Source organism: Trifolium pratense, linkage group LG6 (genome assembly GCF_020283565.1).
Source record: "Trifolium pratense cultivar HEN17-A07 linkage group LG6, ARS_RC_1.1, whole genome shotgun sequence".
NCBI lineage: Eukaryota > Viridiplantae > Streptophyta > Magnoliopsida > Fabales > Fabaceae > Trifolium > Trifolium pratense.
The window spans coordinates 12,139,317-12,159,539 of NC_060064.1; the positions used below are offsets into that span (position 1 = coordinate 12,139,317).

Genomic DNA, 20,223 nt, shown 5'->3' on the forward strand with positions numbered 1-20,223 from the left:
ACGACGATTAGGTTGACTGCTAAGGGAGACCAAAGTTTGAGGTTTCAAGTTTTTAACGTGGTAGAAGGAGAAAAAGACGCCAATTGAGGGCTCCAGTTCGAAACCTAAGCACATTACCTCGTAGGCTTTGATAAAGGCCCAACTATTGGGATGAAGTTGGGTAGGGGCGACGTTAAGAACCTTCAACATCTCCGCCTCAAAAGGGGTAAAAGGCAGCCAAATATTGAGGGGTTGGATCACGCCAGTATAAAGGTAGAAATAATCTGGCGGGGTGTCGTTTTTAAAGAATACGAACTCATCTTCTCTGACAGGCTCGGTAATAATAGAATCTTCATGTCGAGAGTCAGAAAGTTTGACGGCTTTCCTAAAGCTCCTCACCATTTCCACACTAGTATACTTCGAAGGAACTTCCATGGTGACTGGAATGTAATCAGCAACGACCAGATCTCGGCAGGGGTTCTTCCGCTTTCCTGTGAAAGAGGAAGGGGAGATTATGACGCAATCACTGTCATTACCGCTATCACTACTATCACTATCACTATCACTATCACTACTACTACTCCCAACATCAAAACCCCATAATTCCGAGTAAAACCCTCGGCTATTAAGAACGCCGTTAGCCCTAGTATAGTAGGCGCGAACTTGTTGCGCCCATTCGAGATAACTAGAAGAAGAAATAGGAACCCCCCCCTCATTGTCATCTAACTCCCTCAAAATAACCATTTTTTTTTAAAAAACCTAATCAAAAAAATTAGGGTTCCTAATCAAGACAGACCAAATCGGCGAAAAGGAATAAGGTATAAAAGTAGAATACCTTAAGAAATTGACAAAGCTTGGAGCAATAAACTGGAAGCGTCCTAACACGAAGCGTTGAACAAAGGCTTGCTGGAGGATCAAAGAAGGGTATATGAAAAAGAATACTGATTCGCGAGAAGAAATAAGTAAAGGGAAAAAAGAAACGGAAATACTACTTATAAAGAGGGAAACCCTTTCGACTGGTTGAAGTCCAGAAGTTGAAGCAAGAGGTAACACACGCGTCGTCGGATTAAATACGTGTCAAAAGCGTGTATCCCGAGAGTAAGTTTTGGAAGATTTATCGTCAAATAGTTATTATCCTAAAGGCGAAGTTGAAGTCGCCTCGAAGCACAAACACGCCTCAAGAATGACCACGCCAAAAGTACGAGCCTCGCCTTTTTAAGGCGTAACAGAAGTTAAAAGGGAAAAACGCCCAAAAGGAAAAGATTCAAGATTAAGGAGAAAGCAAAACGCAGGAACAATAAATTCAGTCCTAGACCAAAAAAGAGATCTTTATTAATTTCGAAAAATAAAGGTACAATGATATAAAGCAAAGTTACAAAGAAAAACTAGTCCTAAAAATCCTATCACTCGGATTCCGAATCCTTCTGCGCAGGCTCAGGAAAAGTCATCTTGGATTCCACGGTGACCCGGGACCCCTCTTCGTCACTGGACGAGGAAGCACGAAGCTCAGGAGGAATATAGGTCTCCAGAAACGAAACGTAATCCTCATCACCACTACCAGAATCGGAGGTATCTGAGGAAAGAACGATAACCTCCACCTTTTTGACCTCTTTAGACCTTCGGGAGCGAGTGGAGTTAGAAGTAGATACCTCTACTCTTTTCTTCCTCCGCTGAGGTTGAGACTTCTCCGCAGCAGGGTTGCAACCATCAAACTTTGACTGTCTCGGGAAATATCACTCTTATGTTTCCAAGGAGTCAAAATTTGACCCACTTAAGTTATCAAAAAAATTTGCAAAAACAGGAGGCGATACGAATAGAAAAGAACAGCACATAAGGAAAAGAAACTGCTTAAAATTCAAATATTGAAGGAAATACAACGGAAAAGAAAATACAGAAAGAAAACAACAAAGGTCCCAAAATGCGGAAGCAAATTACAAATACTAGAAAGAAAAGCACAAAATGGAAAGATAAGCAAACAAAGGACTTCACGGCATGGTAGAGTTCCCCAATTCACCAGCATCGGCAACGGCGATACGGTGCATTTCCTCCAATGCCCGTTTCACCCTCTTCGCCTTCACCATGTTTTCTTCAATAGGCTTCAGATCCTCTCTCAGCTCGTTCTGCTTGTCCAAAAGGTCCACCAAAGAATGTCGCCTGGAAATCAACTTAGCAACATCGTCCCTAATCTCGCCTTGAAGAGCCCTCTTCCTCTTCACAAGCGGCTTCATCTCCTTGTTCAGCAGCGCCAGACGATCGTCCACTCTCCGCTCCTCGTTAAAGCATATTCCTAAGATTTCCTCTTGCACACCCATGGTCTCTTTCGTGATCTCTATCTGGCTATCAACAGCTTCAGTAACTTCGAAATGGCATTCCTTAACATTCTCCACAGCAATCACAAAGGAGGCATTATCTTTTAACTCCTTTTCCAGGCGCAAGACACTATCGAGAAAGCGCTTCTCTTCTTTGGTCAATCTCCAGCAGTAGTCGTTAAGCTCCTTGACGAATTCCGAAAATTCGCCAAAATCCTCCATCAGGTCTTCGGTATTTATGGTCAGCATACGACGGAGCCGCTTGATAACTGGAGAGGCGGGAGACTGACCGCATTCAAAGGGAGGATTTTTAGGAGACATAACTGTGAAAAGAAGTCTAAAATTTCAGCAGACAACAAGGGATGAATTGATCGGGGGATCGGATGCTTCATTTATAGATAAAGAAATCTCATCGTGTCAGTAGTTAGTGGGGAGACGGTTGATGAAAATTACACACGAACAGAGGAACGTGCGCCAGGAAGTGGGAGAGGACGTAATTTCGCGCCATAATAGTGAGAGGGAAAATTTGAATCATATTTAAGCACTTCACTCCTTTGGACTTCGTACTTGGGGGGCTGTGGACTGGGCAATGGGCTTAAGGACATAACCGGCAAGCCCAATGAATATCAGAAGGAGAATAGGCCCAAATCAAGTAAATCCTAAATACCCATTAGGCGACACGAAGCCCCGGGCGTGATTAATGATAGCGGGGCAACGCCCAGAAGTTGAATCCCGTACTGTTATAAATATCTTCTTCTTCCTTGTGTTAGCAACTGACTTGGGAAGGAAGAAACCAACTTCCCACAACCGCCATAGCTTGGAGACCAAGGTTTTCATCCCTATTTTCACGCTATACCACCGAAGAAGATGCTAAGGACCGGATTTTTAGGAGCCCTTACTTGGAGAAGAAGACTAGAGGCTCTATAAATAGCTCCATACTTTCATTTGTAGAGGGATCCTTTTTCTGACTTATTAAACTCCCAGGGTTGTTGGGATTGAACCAAGTGTAATCACACCATTTACTCAATAATACAACCCCCTTTGAGTTTTTACCAGAACAATAACGTTTCCAATTTGATCACAAAAAGTTCTTCGTCAATTACCATATTAATGTTTCTAACCATGATCGTTAAAGAACACCGAACGATATAGTATGAGTAACAGGTGATGGATTATATAGCCATTTACAAACAACATGATGAAAATATATAACAAAAGATAAAAATTAAAAGAATGTGAAATCCCCTTTTATAGAATTCACCGATTTTGAGTCCATTAGTTTCTCTCATTCTAAAAGAGAATATAATAAAGTAGCCCATCTCTGAGCTAAATATGTTCCCTCAAACACCGAAAGGTCGTGGATAGAGAAATCTCCTCCTTTCCTTGATTATTGGTATTTTGTTTAGCTCGACCTATTTAAGCCTTAGTTTTCTTTTTTAATATATATTAAGAATATCTTTTTGCACCTCATATTTTCTTGTGTGTCCTCTAAATTTACTAAAATACTCTACTCGCAACTTACATTGCAAACATAATTCGCATCATAACTAACTAACTTTATAAAAATATAATTATTTTATCTCTCTTATATGTGCATATATATTATGATTATGATGTCCTACAAATTGAGTTATAATCAGAAATATCTTATCCAATAACATCAATTAGAACCTGTGAGGCTGTGAGCAAAGTATTACTGACAATATTAAAAAAAATTAATACCGATGTGGAATGAAAGCAACATCCTTTAATTCTATTCACCAACTACCCAATTATTAAACGTCAGAATTTAACTTTGAATTTCTGAAAATTCCTAGGAAAATAATTATCTCCTCTTTTGAAAGCAAAAGGCCAAAGAAACAGAAAACAACGGAGGCTACAAGTGGGTTTGCAAATATTCCCACCTTTTGAATAAGCTCCTTCTTTATGTCTCATTATTAATCTATCAATTAAATTGTGGGTAGCTTTGTTGCTTGATTGTGTCGCTTTATATATGTGGCATATGTCATCATAAAATAGAAATGAACTATTCAAATGTACCTCTAATCTTTTTTTTATAAGAAATAATTAAATTTTTTTAAAGTTCATTCAATAATTAATATATACTACTCCGTCCTAAAATATAAGCAAAAGAAGGTCAACAAAAGTAAATGTATCTGGACTAAATTTTAAACCAAATACATCAACTTTCATTGACCAATTTTTGCTTATATTTTGGGACGGAGGGAGTATGGTTTATATTATAGATCAGATACATCAATTATTCAATAAATCTAAAAAAATAATTGTTTCTTATAAAAACGACCATAAGAAATAATATATTGTAGTACTAGTTGTTATTCAATAAATCTAAAAAAATAAGTTGTTTCTTATAAAAATGACCATAAGAAATACTATATGTAGTACTAGTTTAGATGTAAATTAGTACTACAATATATTTATTTATTGGTTAAATTCAGACATTTTAAATACAAAGTGAAAAATAAGAAATTTGAAGTTCAAAACCCGCCTTTACAATAAGGAAAATGTTATTTAGTAAGAAATTCTTTTGCAAGGGTAGAAATTTATGTGACAATATTAATTTTTTTTTTACAAAGGCAAACTCACGTTTCATTATTTAAAATATTGTGAATACAAGGAAACATCAAATCATAAATATAATGACTAGTTTATATGTGACAATATTTAATGCTTACAAATTATAAACACTTTCTCTTCCATATATGGTTAGTCGATTTTTAATTCGTCAAACTCCATATTTTTATGTATTCTTCTCTTTTTTATTTAAATTTTTCTTAATAACAGTGATGCATTGAGTTATATTTAACGAACTAATCTTTTATATTATAAGTTTGTATACACAAGCAAACTCTAAACCCTAATTTGTTTTCCCTGTTTTCCCTCCATTTTATCTTGCAATTTTTATTAAAAAATAATACAATTTTGTCTTGACTAGGATTCGAACCCACAACTCTTCAATGCAAGGCAATATTTCCAACCATTATGGCAAGTATACCAATTGTGATTAAAATTATGTGCAATAATTGATAAACACCATCAATTTTAAAAGTATATCATATCAAAATTATTGTTGACTATATTATTCATCACAAAATATTTTTATGTCTTTCCTGATCAATGATTTTTTTTCTACCGGATCATAAATTTAGAGAATAATTATCATGTGAGATTTGGAAAGTTATTATCACGTGTAATTTGGAAAATTATTATCAAACTCAATTCTACTAAATCAATTTTTTTTGCAATACAACCAAACACAACCATAGTCATGTCACTAATCACATTCATTATTTTGTTTTTAATATTGCAGATTTAATATTAACCGATGATCAATTGATATAATATGCACTAGCAGACCAATTGTGATTTAAATTATGTCCACAAAGTGTTAAGCTCCATCAACTTTCATAGGAAAGATTTCATACGACAATTAAGCACCATCAATTTTCATTGCACAATTTAAACAATTAAAAACCGATAATCTCTTATATTATAAGCTTGCTAACATAAGCTAACCCTAAACCAATTTTTTTTCCCCTCATTTTCTCTTTCTTTTTATTGCAGCTTTATATTAAAAATATACAGATTTGTCATCGAACCTGCATCTCTTACTTACAATAAAACCTTTCAACCGCTAAAACATGTGCTTCAATTATGAAAGAATTTAGGAATCCTAATATGTTAATCCCGTTTTCAATAAATTTGAACGGCGGAATTAATCACAATTTTTATTTATTTATGGATGTCTACTTAAGTTTATGTTCTTGATTATGTCTTTAATTTTTTTTTTTTAACCTTTAATTATCATCAATTTTTTAACCTTTAGTTATCAGCAATTTTTTTAAATAAGTAAACAAAACGATGGGGTTCAAAAATTATTTAAAAAATATATAAAATATAAAATAAGCACATAAACAAATATAGAATAATTAGTCCATGAAATTCTCTATACTACTCTTATTGAAAATGCTATTAGAATTTTTGTATTTTATTTTTTATTGTTACATATTACACCTAATTAGACCCATGCACCGCATGGGTCAAAGTTCTAGTTTAAATGTGTATTATTTTATTTTCTATTGAAAGCTCAATTTTTATGTATTGATGCAACTTGGCATGTGTTTGTGCGTTGTCACACTTACAACACCAACCAACACCGACAAAAAAAATTCAAATACAAACAGGAAAAAAGTTAATATATTTTCTTTCTTTCCTTTTGGTTGTTTTCTTTTTGGTACCTCATATAAATAAGCATTTTCTTTTATTTTGAATTGAGTTGAGGATCGAACTCAAAATTTCTAACATACTATTCAAATTTTTCATCGCAAAACCAACCTAGTGATTTCTTAATAAACATTTTGATGTATGTGTTAACAATATACTAGTACCACAAAATTGTTGTTCTTCATTCTTTTTTTTTTTAATGTTTAAACTACTTGTAAAATCTAAATTTTAAACTAGACACAAATTATTTTCTTTTGGTATTAGCTCTATGGTTCCTAGAGGGAGGGTCGTAATAATTCAAAGTTTGGCCACCTGATTAAAAAATTATGACAAAAAAATTACTTTTACCAGAAATTGAACTCAGATTCTTTCGAACGATCTATTCTAAAAGAAATTCATTAACCACTTGAAATCAATATCTTGGTTTAGACACAAACTATTTATCCACAAAAGTATGGAACCATAGCATATTTTTAAGGGAAACACTATTAAAGATCGGTCTTTTAATAGCACTTAAAACCGCTATTATAGATAGTTAACTTATAATAGCGGAGACTTTAATATTAATAACAACAAAAAAAGAAAACACTTAAAAATGTTATTAAAGATTTTATTTTATGTGGTGACACAAATGTTTTTTAAATATAAAACTAACACAAGTAGTGCAAGTGCCAACACCAATTTGTTTGGCAGGGGCACTCCATCTAGGTTTTTTTTTTTAAATAAATAAACACACATGACATCGTTATGGGTGGGTAGTATATTTTGATTTTAGTATACATAAATTTTAAAATACTTGTTTCAGCAATTGCAACTGTTAAATTATCCATAGACTTCATCTAGTGGTTAATACAACTCTATAAATTTTGCATTAGTTTTAGAATTGGAAGTGTTGAAAGTCTTACCTCGAATATAAAATGATCTGAATATGAATTTATAAATAGATGTAATTATCATCTTACAATATATAAAATCAATAACCGATATTGATTACAGCATGTTACTACGTGCTATTTCTACTGTAGTAAATCCAGATCTCAAAAGAGTGAAAAAGAAAATCACAAATTTAAAGAAAATATTCTTAAAGAAAATCCAACTTTAAACCATCCATATTGGATACAATGAAATGTGGGAGTGGATCTAGATACTGACATCCAACTTTATACTATCAAGTATCAACATGTTTAAAGAAAATCACAAAATATTCTTAACTCTAAAAGTAGGTTATTATTAACCAAAAAAATGCTTTCACACACATGCACTTGTTTAATTTAAAAGAAAACATCCATTATTCTCTAGTTGTGTCTGGTTCTTTTTCCTTTAAGAGCATACATTGTTTTCTGACGTGGATTTCTCAACTTTTTAGATGAAACTGAGCTAAAATAAATAAAGTAATAATGTTTTTCTTTTTTGATAATGAAAACAAAGCAATAAAATGTTACTAGAATTCTCACATTTCTTTCAATATTTCATTGATTGATTTCACCTTACCACTGACATACAAACGAAACATCAACTACAGTTGGTTACTGGTTAGAGAGAGAGAGAGAGAGAGGCCAAAAATGCAACATTAAGTGAGATATGAAATGAGGGACCAAAGCCAACATTTTAGTGGTAGTGTGAGATAGCTGAGGCTTACCGGTCCTTGAAAGCGAAATATTTAACCTCCGTGATAAAATATAAACAAAATTTATCTGATTATTCTTTTTAGATAGATGAAATGATAAATCATTGAAAATTCACATATACAAAATAAAATGATCGGAGTTCAAATTCCGGTCATGACGTTTGACATTAACAATTTCGGTATTGAGCTAGAATTTATGGGCCTATATCTGATTTATATTGACTAGATATATTAATTATACAATAATTTAAAAAAGTAAATTTTGTTTATATTTTATTACATATGAGGTATTCTAATAAACCATCAAGTTAATTTATAAAAATATAGTAAGTAGTTTCTAATTTTTAAATAGTCTTGACTGTGATTTTCTCTTATATTTTTAAATAAATCAACTGTTAATTTGATAGATTAATAATAATAATTTAATAACTATTTATTATATACATTGTTGACTAGTTAAGGAAAAAAAAAGATTTATGTGAAAACAATAATTTTATAATTTCAAGAAATTGAATATACACTTTTAAAAATAAATTTTCTTTCTTATTTCCTTAACTAGTGACTCGAGTCCGATAACATTTTAAAAGAGATGATGATTTATTTGCTTATTACTTCTCAACTCAAAGCAAAATCTAACTTTAGCAAATTTTCCACCTCAAAATTATGAGAAAAGTACAAACCTTAATCCTTAAACCAAATCTACTAAACTTAAACATTAAAGGTTAAGAATAAAGAGTCACCTTCATTACAAGAATCTTTCTTTTGCTTTTTCATTGTGAGAAAACTACAACTTCCCTTACAGTACCTTCCAGACAAAGAAATTAAATACAAAGAATTTGAAAGGTAGAATAAAAAAACCATTTTTTTCAAGGAATTTGGCAAGTCATTTATGAGTGAGAATGATAAAATGTCAGTTTGTGAGACAGAAGAAAACAGTGTGAGTTTTGGTTTTTTTCTTCACTTGCTTTCACTAGAAAAACTGACACATAGGAAAATGGTTTCTATGCTTCTTCACTAGGATTTGTAGACTTGTTGGTGTCCACTTTCTGAATATATGGATGAATTTTTTTTGGATTTTTTCATATGGTGTGGCCTATGCTAGTTCATAAGGTATATATATATAAGTTTTTGTTTTTTTTCCTTTTATTTATTATATAGTTAATTTTTTGCATGCTTTCCTCCACTTTCAATTTATTTTTCTCAAAAATAAATTTGGTTTATTTGTGGAAGATTCATTGAGAGTGCTTTTTGGTGATGTTAGGAGCAAGTGATAAATTATTACAACTAAAATAATCAGATTTGTTTGGCTTTGGTTGAAGCAGAAAGATAAACACTGTACTCTAAACACTCACAAATTTTTCATCCAATCTGTTGTGGAAAATCTTCACTTTTCATGGTATTGACTAATGGTTGAACTTTTCTAGTACTTTTTGTTAATTTTCTGTGAAAAAATGAATTTCATAGTGTTGAGAGTTGAGTTACAATGTTTGACTATTATAATTCAGCTGATTCTTGTAATTTTTTTTTATTTTAAGGGAACATAATTTCTTGTGATTGATTGCAGGATTTCTGCTTATGTCTCAAGGCTTCAATTTTGAGAGAATTTCAATGCTTTTTTTAGAATATAATAACCAAATAAACACTATGGCTTCTGTGTTTCTTGTGTTGGTTACTTTGTTACTTTCTATAAATCATTCAGAGCAACTTCAATCCTCACACTCTCAAACCCTTCTAAGAATTCAACAGCTTTTGAATTTTCCTTCTGCTTTAAGCAACTGGAATAATTCCACAGATTTTTGCAACACAGATTCAAACTCTTCACTCGCTGTAGTATGCTATGAAGATACAATAACTCAACTTCACATAATAGGTGAAGGAAAAACTCAACCATTGCCTAAAAATTTCTCTATTGATTCATTTGTCACTACACTAGTTAAGCTTCCAAGTTTGAAGGTTCTTACATTGGTTTCTCTTGGTATTTGGGGTCCATTACCTGGTAAAATTTCTAGGTTATCGTCGTTGGAAATAGTTAATATGAGTTCGAATCATCTCTACAGTTCGATCCCTATGGAACTTTCGTCACTCTCGAATCTTCAGACACTCATTCTTGACAATAACATGTTTTCTGGTCAGCTTCCTATTTGGATTGATTTGCTTTCAGAATTAACTGTGTTGAGTTTGAAAAGCAATTTGTTTAACGGATCGTTACCGAATTCAGTTAGTAACTTGGAGAATTTGAGAATTCTTTCACTTTCTCATAATAAGTTATATGGATTAGTACCTGATTTGAGTCATTTGAGAAATCTTCAAATACTTGAATTGGATAGTAATGCTTTTGGACCTCAATTTCCTAAGCTTGGTAACAAGTTGGTTACTATTGTGCTAAGAGATAACAAATTCAGGTCTGGTATTCCTGCTGAATTGAGCTCATATTATCAGCTCGAGCGATTCGATATCTCATCGAACACTTTTGTAGGGCCATTCCAACCAACATTGTTGTCACTTCCTTCTATTGCTTACCTCAACATTTCGAGGAACAAATTAACCGGGATGCTTTTCGAGAATGTTTCTTGCAATTCTGAGATTGAAGTTGTTGATTTATCGTCGAATCTTTTAACTGGGAGCTTACCTAAATGTTTAGTTTCAAATTCTAGTGATAGGACTGTTTTGTATGCTAGAAATTGTCTTGAGACGACGAATCAAAATCAGCATCCTCCGCCTTTTTGTCACACTGAAGCCTTAGCAGTGGGAATATTACCTGAGACAAAGAAGAAAAAACAAGTATCAAAGGTAGTTCTTACCCTCGGTATAGTAGGTGGAACTCTTGGTGGAGTAGCACTTGCTTTTCTGATTTTATTTATTTTTAGAAGAGAGAATGCTAGAAGCAAAATGAAGAATCCTCCAACAAGAATAATATCAGAGAATGCAGCTTCTGGATACACCTCTAAGTTGCTTTCTGATGCAAGTAATCTCTCTTTCTTAAACATGTTCTGTCAGTTTCTGCTTTAAATATAGACTGATAAACATTTATTTTCTGTATACATAAAGGATATATATCTCAAACAAAGAAGTTTGGAGCACTTGGCCTACCAAACTATAGGAGTTTTTCATTGGAAGAGATTGAGGCAGCTACAAACAACTTTGACACAGCTTCTTTAATGGGTGAAGATTCTTATGGAGAGGTATGCCACTGCCACATTGTCACAAACTATGATGTATATAACGAATATTTCTTTGAATCGTACCGTATGGTGAATGTGTTCTTATATGTCTCAGATGTACAGAGGTCAGCTGAAGAATGGCTCGTTTGTTGTTATTAGATGTGTCAAAATGAATAAAAGATACAGCACTCAAAACTTCATGCAGCACATGGAGCTTATATCAAAACTTAGGCATCGTCATTTAGTCAGCGCTATTGGACACTGCTTTGAATGTTCTTTAGAAGATTCAAGTGTCAGCAAAATATTTCTTGTTTTTGAATACGTACCTAATGGCACACTCAGGAGCTGGACTTCTGGTAATTCATTGAAAAACAGCCACTACTTTGAGATTGAAGTTTCTTTTTTTATAAGCAAATGTTAGTCGTTAGTATATATGAGTGGTTATGTTAGTTTTCAAGGTTTGAACCGTCGACCTCCGGGTTAGAACTCCTTGTCCTTATCAACCAAGCTACCTAGTTGTGATTTGAGACTGAAATTTGTAAAATTGGTATTAGAACTACAATTTAAAAGAAAGGATAGAAAAATGCTCACAAGATAGGATTTTATCAAGGTTTTAAACTGTGGTCGCAGTCACGATTCTTAATAATGTAGAGACCACAGTCAAATGCGGCTGATCTGGCCTCAATCGCGGTCGCAGAGATTTCAAAACCTTGATGTCGTGAGGCATGCATGTTACAGACCTTGGACCTCCTGGTTTTGACTCTTTCAACGTCGCTCAACTCACCAACCAAATTACCTACTTTGGAACTGAGGAAAGAAAATAAGAAATGATAGAAAACCCTCACTAGAGGAGGGATTCCACCAAGGTTTTTTAAATCACAGTCACGGTCATCCTTAATAATGTAGAGAACCACAGTCAAACGCGGTTGATGCAGCCTCAATCGCGATCGCATAGATATCAAAAACCGTGATGTCGCGGTGCATATACAAATTTCATTTCTCTCCTGTCTCTAGTGACACATATAGATGACTTGCATGAAGTTCAAAATTTGTTTTTGAAGAGGAAATACCACTAATATCCTCTGCTAAACCAGTATTTTCAATATCATGTATTGAAAATTTGAGACAAGTCAACAATGTCAAATTTGTTATCCTTTGTCCTGACAATTACTGTGTCACATGGTTTCTTGACAGATGGACATACTGGAAAATCTCTGAATTGGACCCAACGCATAGGAGCTGCAATTGGAGTAGCAAAGGGAATTCAATTTTTGCATACAGGAATTGTCCCTGGTGTATATTCAAACAATATCAAAATAGAAGATATTTTATTGGATAGAAATTTTGTTGCAAAAATTAGCAGTTATAACCTGCCTCTGTTATCTAACATAGGAAAGGTATGAAAAAAATAATTATCAATTATTGTATTTTGTTTTATGATGAAAAAGAAATGCTTTTGTTGCTGCCAAATTCCAATTCATCTTAGTCAATTATTGCAGGTTCGGCGTGGAAATTCGTCTAATGGATCGAAACATTCTGGTATCAATAAAAGGTGCAGTTATAAAAAATTTAAATACAATATCTGTTAATGCAAAATAGAACTAATCATATTGTAGAAAGATACTTGAGAAATTTACTAGCAATGTTTATTTTTGTGATATATCATATATGTGCATGTTTGTTTCTAAGTTTTAATGAATTGTGTTGTGTTGTAGTGGAAAGCATGAAGATAAGTGTGATATATATGACTTTGGAGTAATACTACTTGAAATCATTCTAGGAAGGACAATTAAGACAACAAATGATGCAGAAGCTTTTAAGGATCTGGTAATAACAGGAACTCTGATTCATTTTCTCATCCAAAGCATATATCAGTACAATCATGCAATTATATGACCTTACTTGTGTGATTGTATCATGAGGGCAGTTGCAAGCAAGCTTAGGAGCTGATGAGGATGCTAGGAGGAGCATTGTTGATCCAGCGATTCGCAAGGCATGTTTGAGTCAATCATTGAAGACAATGATGGAGATATGTGTGAAGTGCCTGTTTAAAGATCCAGCAGAAAGACCCTCCACAGAGGATGTTCTGTGGAATTTGCAGTTTGCTGCACAAGTACAGGATGCTTGGAGAGGGGATTCTCAAAGTAGTGAAGGGTCACCAGGTTCTCCTTTAGAGGCTCGAAGACAGGCCTTTCATTAGTGTTAATTCTGAGGTTTTCAGTTTTCTTTTTTTAATTTTGTACATTTCACTATAAGGTTAAAAAATCAATTGCTGCAGAATTAAGGCTTATAGTTTACAGATTAGTACAAGTTCTTCATGTTGTAACACTTGCTCAAAAACTTCTGAGCTTTATAATGAAAAGTATGTCCATGTTTAACATTGCTTTTGGAAAGTTCCAAATGTTAAGTTACTTTTTCATAAACAAAGGTGTGCGCACAAGCGCGGAGACACAAACACCTGTGTAAAGTTTTTGAGTTGAAAATGCAAGTGTCATAGCAGCATTGGCAAAAAATCAAGAAGAATTAATCAACAATATATCAATATTTGGCTAACTTTGAGAAAGGCCAAATAGAAAATAATTACCTAAAATTACAATATAATCTTTCAATTTCAATGTTCAGGCAATTCTGCATTGTAAGCTTCAATATTGCAAATGTGTCTTTTTTGGAAGAAAAAACTTGTTAATTTTCCATCAGTATTTGCAAAGAAATTTCAAAGTTTTGAGTTGACCAATAATATATATGATCCTAAACAAACTACAATCTAAATAAATAGCCCATAATATTCTTTTTCTTTACACCATAATATTCATGTTAACAATGGTTTTATCACAAAAGGTCGTATAAAATCGAACTAGCCTTTCCTTTGGTAATGATTTTCCTATATATTTCATTTCACTGCTCAATATAAATATGGCTTTAGTCTACACACAACCGTTAAAACTAAAATGTGTTTACAAGACCTATGCCCAGTTCGTCTGCGAGTTCATCATAAACAGGAAGAAGAGTTAAGACAGCTAGAAAAATAGCGATGCCAACAAATGTCTGTCTCCATGTTCCAACTTCTGTCACATCATTTAAGCATGGTTTCTCCGGTGTCCTCTGAGAAAACATCAATTATTCATAAATAATTGCAAACACAACTGCACAAGTTTATAAAAATTCAAGAAAAGAATCTGCATACCTGAGCAAATATAATAAAAAATCCCCAAGCAAGTGAAAGAGGTCCACCAATCTGTTGAAAAGAGAAAAAGGGTTAAAAAAAGTAACATACTTGTCAATGAAAATTGTAATATTAAATCAAGAAAATAACTGAAAAATGATCAAGAGACTGGTGATAGTTACAAGAGCTCCCTCCTCAACCCCATTAGTCACAACTCTATGCAACCAATTCATGTTATGGTTAAACTATAAAACGAACAATGTAATTGAATAAAAATATGCATCGTTGTTTAACGTAAGAAAAGATTAGACTTACCACTCCCAACCCTAGCAATGTATAAGTGGTCAAACCAGAGACCATTAATGCACCTTTTCCAAAAGCACCCTGCAAGAACATGTAATGAAACAGTAATTATTTTCACATTACCAAGAACCTAAATCATAATGCTCAGCTAACCATTTAGGATAATGAAACAAAAATTACAAATTTCATTTGTGAAAAACAAAAGACACCATGAATTGTTTCAACCTATCATAAAGGCAAAGTGGATAACTCCATATCGATAACTGTTAAATGCTCTCTTTTCTACATCATCTACTTTATGCTTTGAACTTTACAGTATTTTAAGGAAGCAATTCAATAAATTCACACCTTCCAATAAAAAGCTATACATCTGCCCATTTCATACAGTCAAAATTAGTTGATACTTGATCACACAATTTCATTTTAATGCATAATATATTTTGCAAAATAAAGTAATATTAAAAATACTATTACATATTTAATAATGACCAATTTGTCTAAAATTTAATAAGTACGACAATTGAGGGAATATCACATCATGCCCCAAGTAAACATTAATTCTACCGAAAGCAATATAGTTTACCTGCACTGACCTCCCACCATCAAGGCACCCCACTGGAAGCATGTTAAAAGCTTGTATTGTTAAGCCACACCTGCAAATCAATAAAAATAAAATTATGAGCATATTATGGAATTATGAACGATTAAGTGTTAAGAACCACAATTTTGGTGATTGGTTTGATTTATAAATGAAAGTGCATTGATTTATAAATGAAAGTGCATGAAGTTTAACAAGGAAAAGTTAAATACCATCCTGCAATCACAAGAGGGTGAATTGGAACTGTTGCCGCATGAATTGCTCTGCACATTGACAATAGCAGTGTATCAAAGTTAATTGTCGCCAGAACATAAGTATGAAGACTGATTACTTCTAGTTTCTGCACCCAAAAATATGGGCTGTGATCATTTCATACCACTTGGAAACAGCTTGGTTTAGAAACTTTCCCACACAAAATGATCCACTGGTGTATTTTAACTAAATTAATGAAAGAAAATCACAAGTGCTGGAAGGGAATGGAAGGAAGGGACTTACGCATAACCAAGAGTTGCTCTACTGATTAAACCAAGTAGCAAGGAACCTTGAAACAACATGCTAGGAACTTGCACCAAATCTCCAGCTGCATCTGGATTTGATGAAAGGAGAAGACCAACAGCAAACATCGAAAATGATAGCACAGCACCAGCAAAGGGACCCGCAAGTGATATGTCTACTTGTGTACTTCTATCAGGAAGGAGGGATTTAAACTACAACAGACAACCATGGATCAGCATTTACATGCATACTAAAACACATTAACGGACTTCAGTCTAACCGACATGTTTTAGCATGTGATATGTTTAATAGCAATAAATAGAGAGTTAAAAGATACTGTCGATGGCTCAATTTGGATAGTAAAGGAACACACTGTATTTACAGGTTCCATTATTATAAATTAAATACTCACAAATCTCTGTTAAAAGTTTGGATAAATAGAGCCACAAATAATACAAGCATGTGATTGTAATTGCTCCAGCATTCAGACAGCAGTTGCAGACTCAATACAAAAGTGACAGGCTGGAGGAATTAGATAATCTCACCTGAGTAATAGCACCAAAGCTGCCAAGTGTGATGTGGGGAATGAAGAAAGGAATGCCTAATTTTACTTGTTTGGGAAATGCAGCTAAAAAGTGTCCAACCTCCTGCACATAGCAATATCCATCAGGCATAAATTTAATGTATACAAAAGTTCAAGAAGCAAAAAGGAAGTTGCTGGAATTGTATAAGAATCTGTAGAGAGAGAGTTACACAAAATAAATTAAGTGAATCGTGAATCTGCAACTCAGCACTAGCAGTCATCACATGGCATTGGCAGGTAATTCTGCTTGTAAAGCAATTTAGAGTAAAAACTGATATTGTGTATAATGGCAGGTACTTCTGCTTGTACAGCATTTTAGAGTAAAAACTAATATTATGTATGAAAATGGATTGCTTGAATCCGCAAACTAACTAAACCTTTTGACTACTGACATACATTGCCGATAGTGAGTCAGTCAACATAGTGACAAAAATATCAGATTGATTGATGTAACCTTATGACAGATTGTATAATAGTATTTTTGAAACTATAGGATTTAGGTAAAGGAGAAAAATAAGAGGATAGAAACTTGGAATAATAGGAGATTAATTTGCTTCTATTTTATTAGAATAATGACCAATTAGCCATCATTTTCATCACAGTACTACACAACTTATTTGTACGAATATAAACTTACTTGTTTAAGTCGAGTGAAAAGTAGGGTGTTTAGATTGCTCAGATCGATCATGTGAAATGTCTAAAAGAAAGTAAGTATAGTAAAAGCTAGAGACTAGAGTCACAGACTGTGTTCTGAAAACTCGTTCCAATTTTTCATAATGCTGAAAAAGTAAATAAATTTGAATTTTATTGCAACTATATATTATAAACAGTCAAATGCAAAAAATAAAGAAAAAGGTACAAATGAATTCTTACATGAAAAAGAAGAACCCCCAAGACACCATATGCTAGAGGCAACGCTGATTCAAAATATGGATATAGCATCTCCATATCTGGGGCTTCAGTATAGCTGGCATCCGTCAAGAATTTCACAAGTTCTGGGGGGAGTCTGGTGATCTGATTAATCAAAAGCAAGGCATCAATGAAATACATAGACATGACAGACAGGATGGTAAGGCATTGATGCATTCGATGACATTTAGATAGACTATAGAAAGAGTGTTGTTTACAAACATACGCGAATCACAACCTGATTTTCAAGTATTATTAATAACCAACCAACCTACCTGAGATGCAATTCCTAGCTCCACTGAGGTACCAATAGTGAGAAGAAACAACAAAGATGCAATGACATATTGAAAAAGTGTTGTTGCCTCTGGCTCAGAAACCTCCTTCCGCAGCAAACCAAAGCTAACACGTGGACCACCCCTTGGATCAAGACTCTCTGAATCAGGTTCCTCCACCATAAAAAGGTTGTACTTATCGCCGGTGGCCTCAACTAGCCGATTTTGGAGTATGGAAAAAACATCCTCTCTCTTTCCCCTTAAATTGCCAATGAAAAGAATGCCTTCCCCTAGTTCCCCAAAAGGCTCCTCTTTCGTCACCCAAAAGGTCGAATAACCAAAAAGCTTATCCTTAATTTTCTTTACATCGGCAGGATCAACCTTCTCGGGTCCAAGGAGTTCCATGAGTTTAAAAGAATCAACTTGAAAATTGTTGTATGCAGATCCAAGTGAGGACAGAGATGACTGAAAAGGTAAAATGATAGAAACATGGGCATCATGAATGACAACAGACAATTATTACGCTTAAAAATGCAACATAACACATTGATCAGTGGGTTTTAAGAACATGTGCATCATTAAAAGTTAGTTTACAAAATAGAAGTTACCATAAAAACCAAAAAAGAATAATAGACAACAACATTGACAAATCTTTGCTCAGCTTCTTTCTGGTAGAAGGGTGGTGGTATTAGTTTAAAGCTATGTAGCACCGAAACTTCATATTTAAGGCGTGTACGTGTCCAACATGACACCAACACATGCGTGTGGTTAATTCAATCACATCTATTTTTTCAGATTATTACTAGTGCCTATGTGTCAGTCATTTCCAGTATTTACGATTACCAAACAGAGAGGATTCCTCTGCCACCCCCTCCATTGAAATACCCCCTCTCCCTTGAACTAAACAAACGAACAACAAGTCTTGTACATTACCCCAAATGCATGATAGTAATTAACTAACATAACTAACTAGTTAACTGAGACTCTAACAGTTTCTAACTACATCAAACACAATAATTCAATCCATTAAACAAAATAAAGTATAAAAAAGTACCCTTTGAGAAGTGGAAGGGGTTGTTGATTTATCAGAATTGAAGCCTCTATCTTCATCAGGCAACACAGTTGTTACATTGGATTTAGAATCGTTGTTGTTGTTGTTGTTGTTGTTGTTACCATTTTCAACTTCACCATCAACACCATCTTTGTTGTTGATTGAAAAACACCTAAACCTATCGAAATGAACGTGCTTCAACTTTCCCCATTTGGATAAGTCTGAGTTGAACCGGTGGCACTGAATTTTGTTCCTGAATGTATGGCGAACCGGTTTGAACCGGAATTCTGAGTTTAGAGGAACTGAACTGCAATTTGTTAGAGTCCCCATTTTTGAGCGGAGGAAGAAGATGAAATGAACAAAACGACGTCGCGTTTCAGTAGGATGGGTTCGACACCATAACACAGTCCTTTCTCAGCCTCTAAGAACGAAACACGACAACACCAAACGGAACGAACGGATATTTTAAGTTTAACACTCAATTAAAATTATTTCATTTCTTGAAATTTAGTGTTAGAAATAATATAAAACCATTAATATGGCTCTATCCTAACACGTAAGGTTTTGGGATAATCGGTTATTTAACATGGTATCAGAGCCTCTATGACTAAGTGGTTTAGAGTTCGATCTCCGCTCCCCTCACTTTCTAATTAAAAAGTGGAATTTAAGCATATGGTAGGTGGACCTATACATTATCCACGCTTCAAGCCCAAGTGGGCTCTTACGTGAGGGGGCGTGTTAGAAATAATATAAAACCATTGATATGGTTCTATCCTAACACCTTAAGGTTTTGGGATAATCGGTTATTTGACATGGTGTCACAGGTTGGATTAGAATCCGAGACTCCATTTATTCATCCCTAAGGTGGAATTTCATGGACTATTTAACAAAAAGTAAAACAAAAAAGGATCTCGTCTATAGATAAACTTATAGCAAGTTTTAAGTCAAAGTTAATAAATTACAATAGAATCTTGGGTAAATGAGTTTTTACGCGTGCAAAGTAGACGAGTTTTTGTTTATCCCTATAAAAAAATTGCATTACTCCCTGTAATATGAGGATTATTTGGTTTACCCCCTCATGGAATATATTGACTTAAGATTTCGTCTATTTGCTCCCATGTAATTTTAGCGAGTTTTGGTTTATCCCTTGATTGATCATGTCACGTCATCATTTTTTGTAGAATCTTAAGTCAACATTTTCTATGAGAGAGTAAACCAGAGAATCTTTACATTACTTGGGGTAATAAAAAATATTGCAGGAGGTAAAACCTATTTACCCTAGAGTCTTTTATTGAAACGACATGCAGAGTCTTTAATTAATCCACCAATAGGATTCCAAAACTTTATGACCGGCTCATAAACACAAAGAAAACATGTCATTAGTCATGTTTCTCCCACGTCTTTCATCATTAGCAAGAAGACGACCATGACATAGTTTTCAAAGGCCAACTTTAACACTATGTTTGTTTTGATAGATTTATGAGAGAAAGAAATAAGAAAGAGAGAAATAGCAAAGAAATAAAGTATT

The 20,223-nt window shown here is 33.9% G+C and overlaps 2 protein-coding genes across 6 annotated transcripts; one reads left to right on the top strand and one right to left on the bottom strand.

Moving 5' to 3' along the window:
• The first annotated feature begins 8,747 nt into the window (after positions 1 to 8,747).
• Positions 8,748 to 13,699, top strand: LOC123891568 (probable inactive leucine-rich repeat receptor-like protein kinase At3g03770). 5 transcript variants are annotated; one of them, XM_045941449.1, is made up of 9 exons: positions 8,792 to 9,270; positions 9,391 to 9,556; positions 9,725 to 11,125; positions 11,209 to 11,342; positions 11,437 to 11,677; positions 12,516 to 12,718; positions 12,821 to 12,873; positions 13,037 to 13,148; positions 13,249 to 13,699. In XM_045941449.1, the coding sequence occupies exons 3-9, from the start codon at positions 9,736 to 9,738 to the stop codon at positions 13,519 to 13,521; spliced, it is 2,406 nt and encodes an 801-aa protein (XP_045797405.1). In that variant the 5' UTR covers positions 8,792 to 9,270; positions 9,391 to 9,556; positions 9,725 to 9,735; the 3' UTR covers positions 13,522 to 13,699. The 5 variants fall into 5 exon arrangements, with proteins under 5 accessions (XP_045797406.1, XP_045797404.1, XP_045797405.1 ...); XM_045941446.1 differs by having other exon boundaries at positions 9,422 to 9,556; XM_045941450.1 differs by lacking the exon at positions 9,391 to 9,556 and having other exon boundaries at positions 8,748 to 9,003.
• A 395-nt stretch (positions 13,700 to 14,094) lies between these two features.
• Positions 14,095 to 19,206, bottom strand: LOC123891569 (probable zinc metalloprotease EGY1, chloroplastic). The gene is made up of 10 exons (XM_045941451.1): positions 18,699 to 19,206; positions 17,648 to 18,109; positions 17,337 to 17,477; positions 16,426 to 16,527; positions 15,881 to 16,092; positions 15,598 to 15,648; positions 15,371 to 15,440; positions 14,800 to 14,868; positions 14,506 to 14,556; positions 14,095 to 14,423 (listed from the first exon to the last, which is right to left on the bottom strand). Exons 1-10 carry the CDS (start codon positions 19,023 to 19,025, stop codon positions 14,265 to 14,267), a joined length of 1,644 nt encoding a protein of 547 aa, XP_045797407.1. The 5' UTR covers positions 19,026 to 19,206; the 3' UTR covers positions 14,095 to 14,264.
• Positions 19,207 to 20,223: the final 1,017 nt, after the last annotated feature.

Bases quoted from the DNA above. Each gene is read 5' to 3' on its own strand.
- LOC123891569 (XM_045941451.1), bottom strand. From the start codon at position 19,025: ATGGGGACTCTAACAAATTGCAGTTCAGTTCCTCTAAACTCAGAATTC. The intron at 17,478-17,647 runs GTAGGTTGGTTG...TTGATTAATCAG, and splicing joins AGCTAGGAATTGCATCTCAG to ATCACCAGACTCCCCCCAGA. The intron at 14,557-14,799 runs GTAAGTCTAATC...TCTTTTCAACAG, and splicing joins CATTGCTAGGGTTGGGAGTG to ATTGGTGGACCTCTTTCACT.
- LOC123891568 (XM_045941450.1), top strand. From the start codon at position 9,736: ATGTCTCAAGGCTTCAATTTTGAGAGAATTTCAATGCTTTTTTTAGAA. The intron at 11,678-12,515 runs GTAATTCATTGA...GTTTCTTGACAG, and splicing joins ACTCAGGAGCTGGACTTCTG to ATGGACATACTGGAAAATCT. The intron at 13,149-13,248 runs GTAATAACAGGA...TCATGAGGGCAG, and splicing joins CAGAAGCTTTTAAGGATCTG to TTGCAAGCAAGCTTAGGAGC.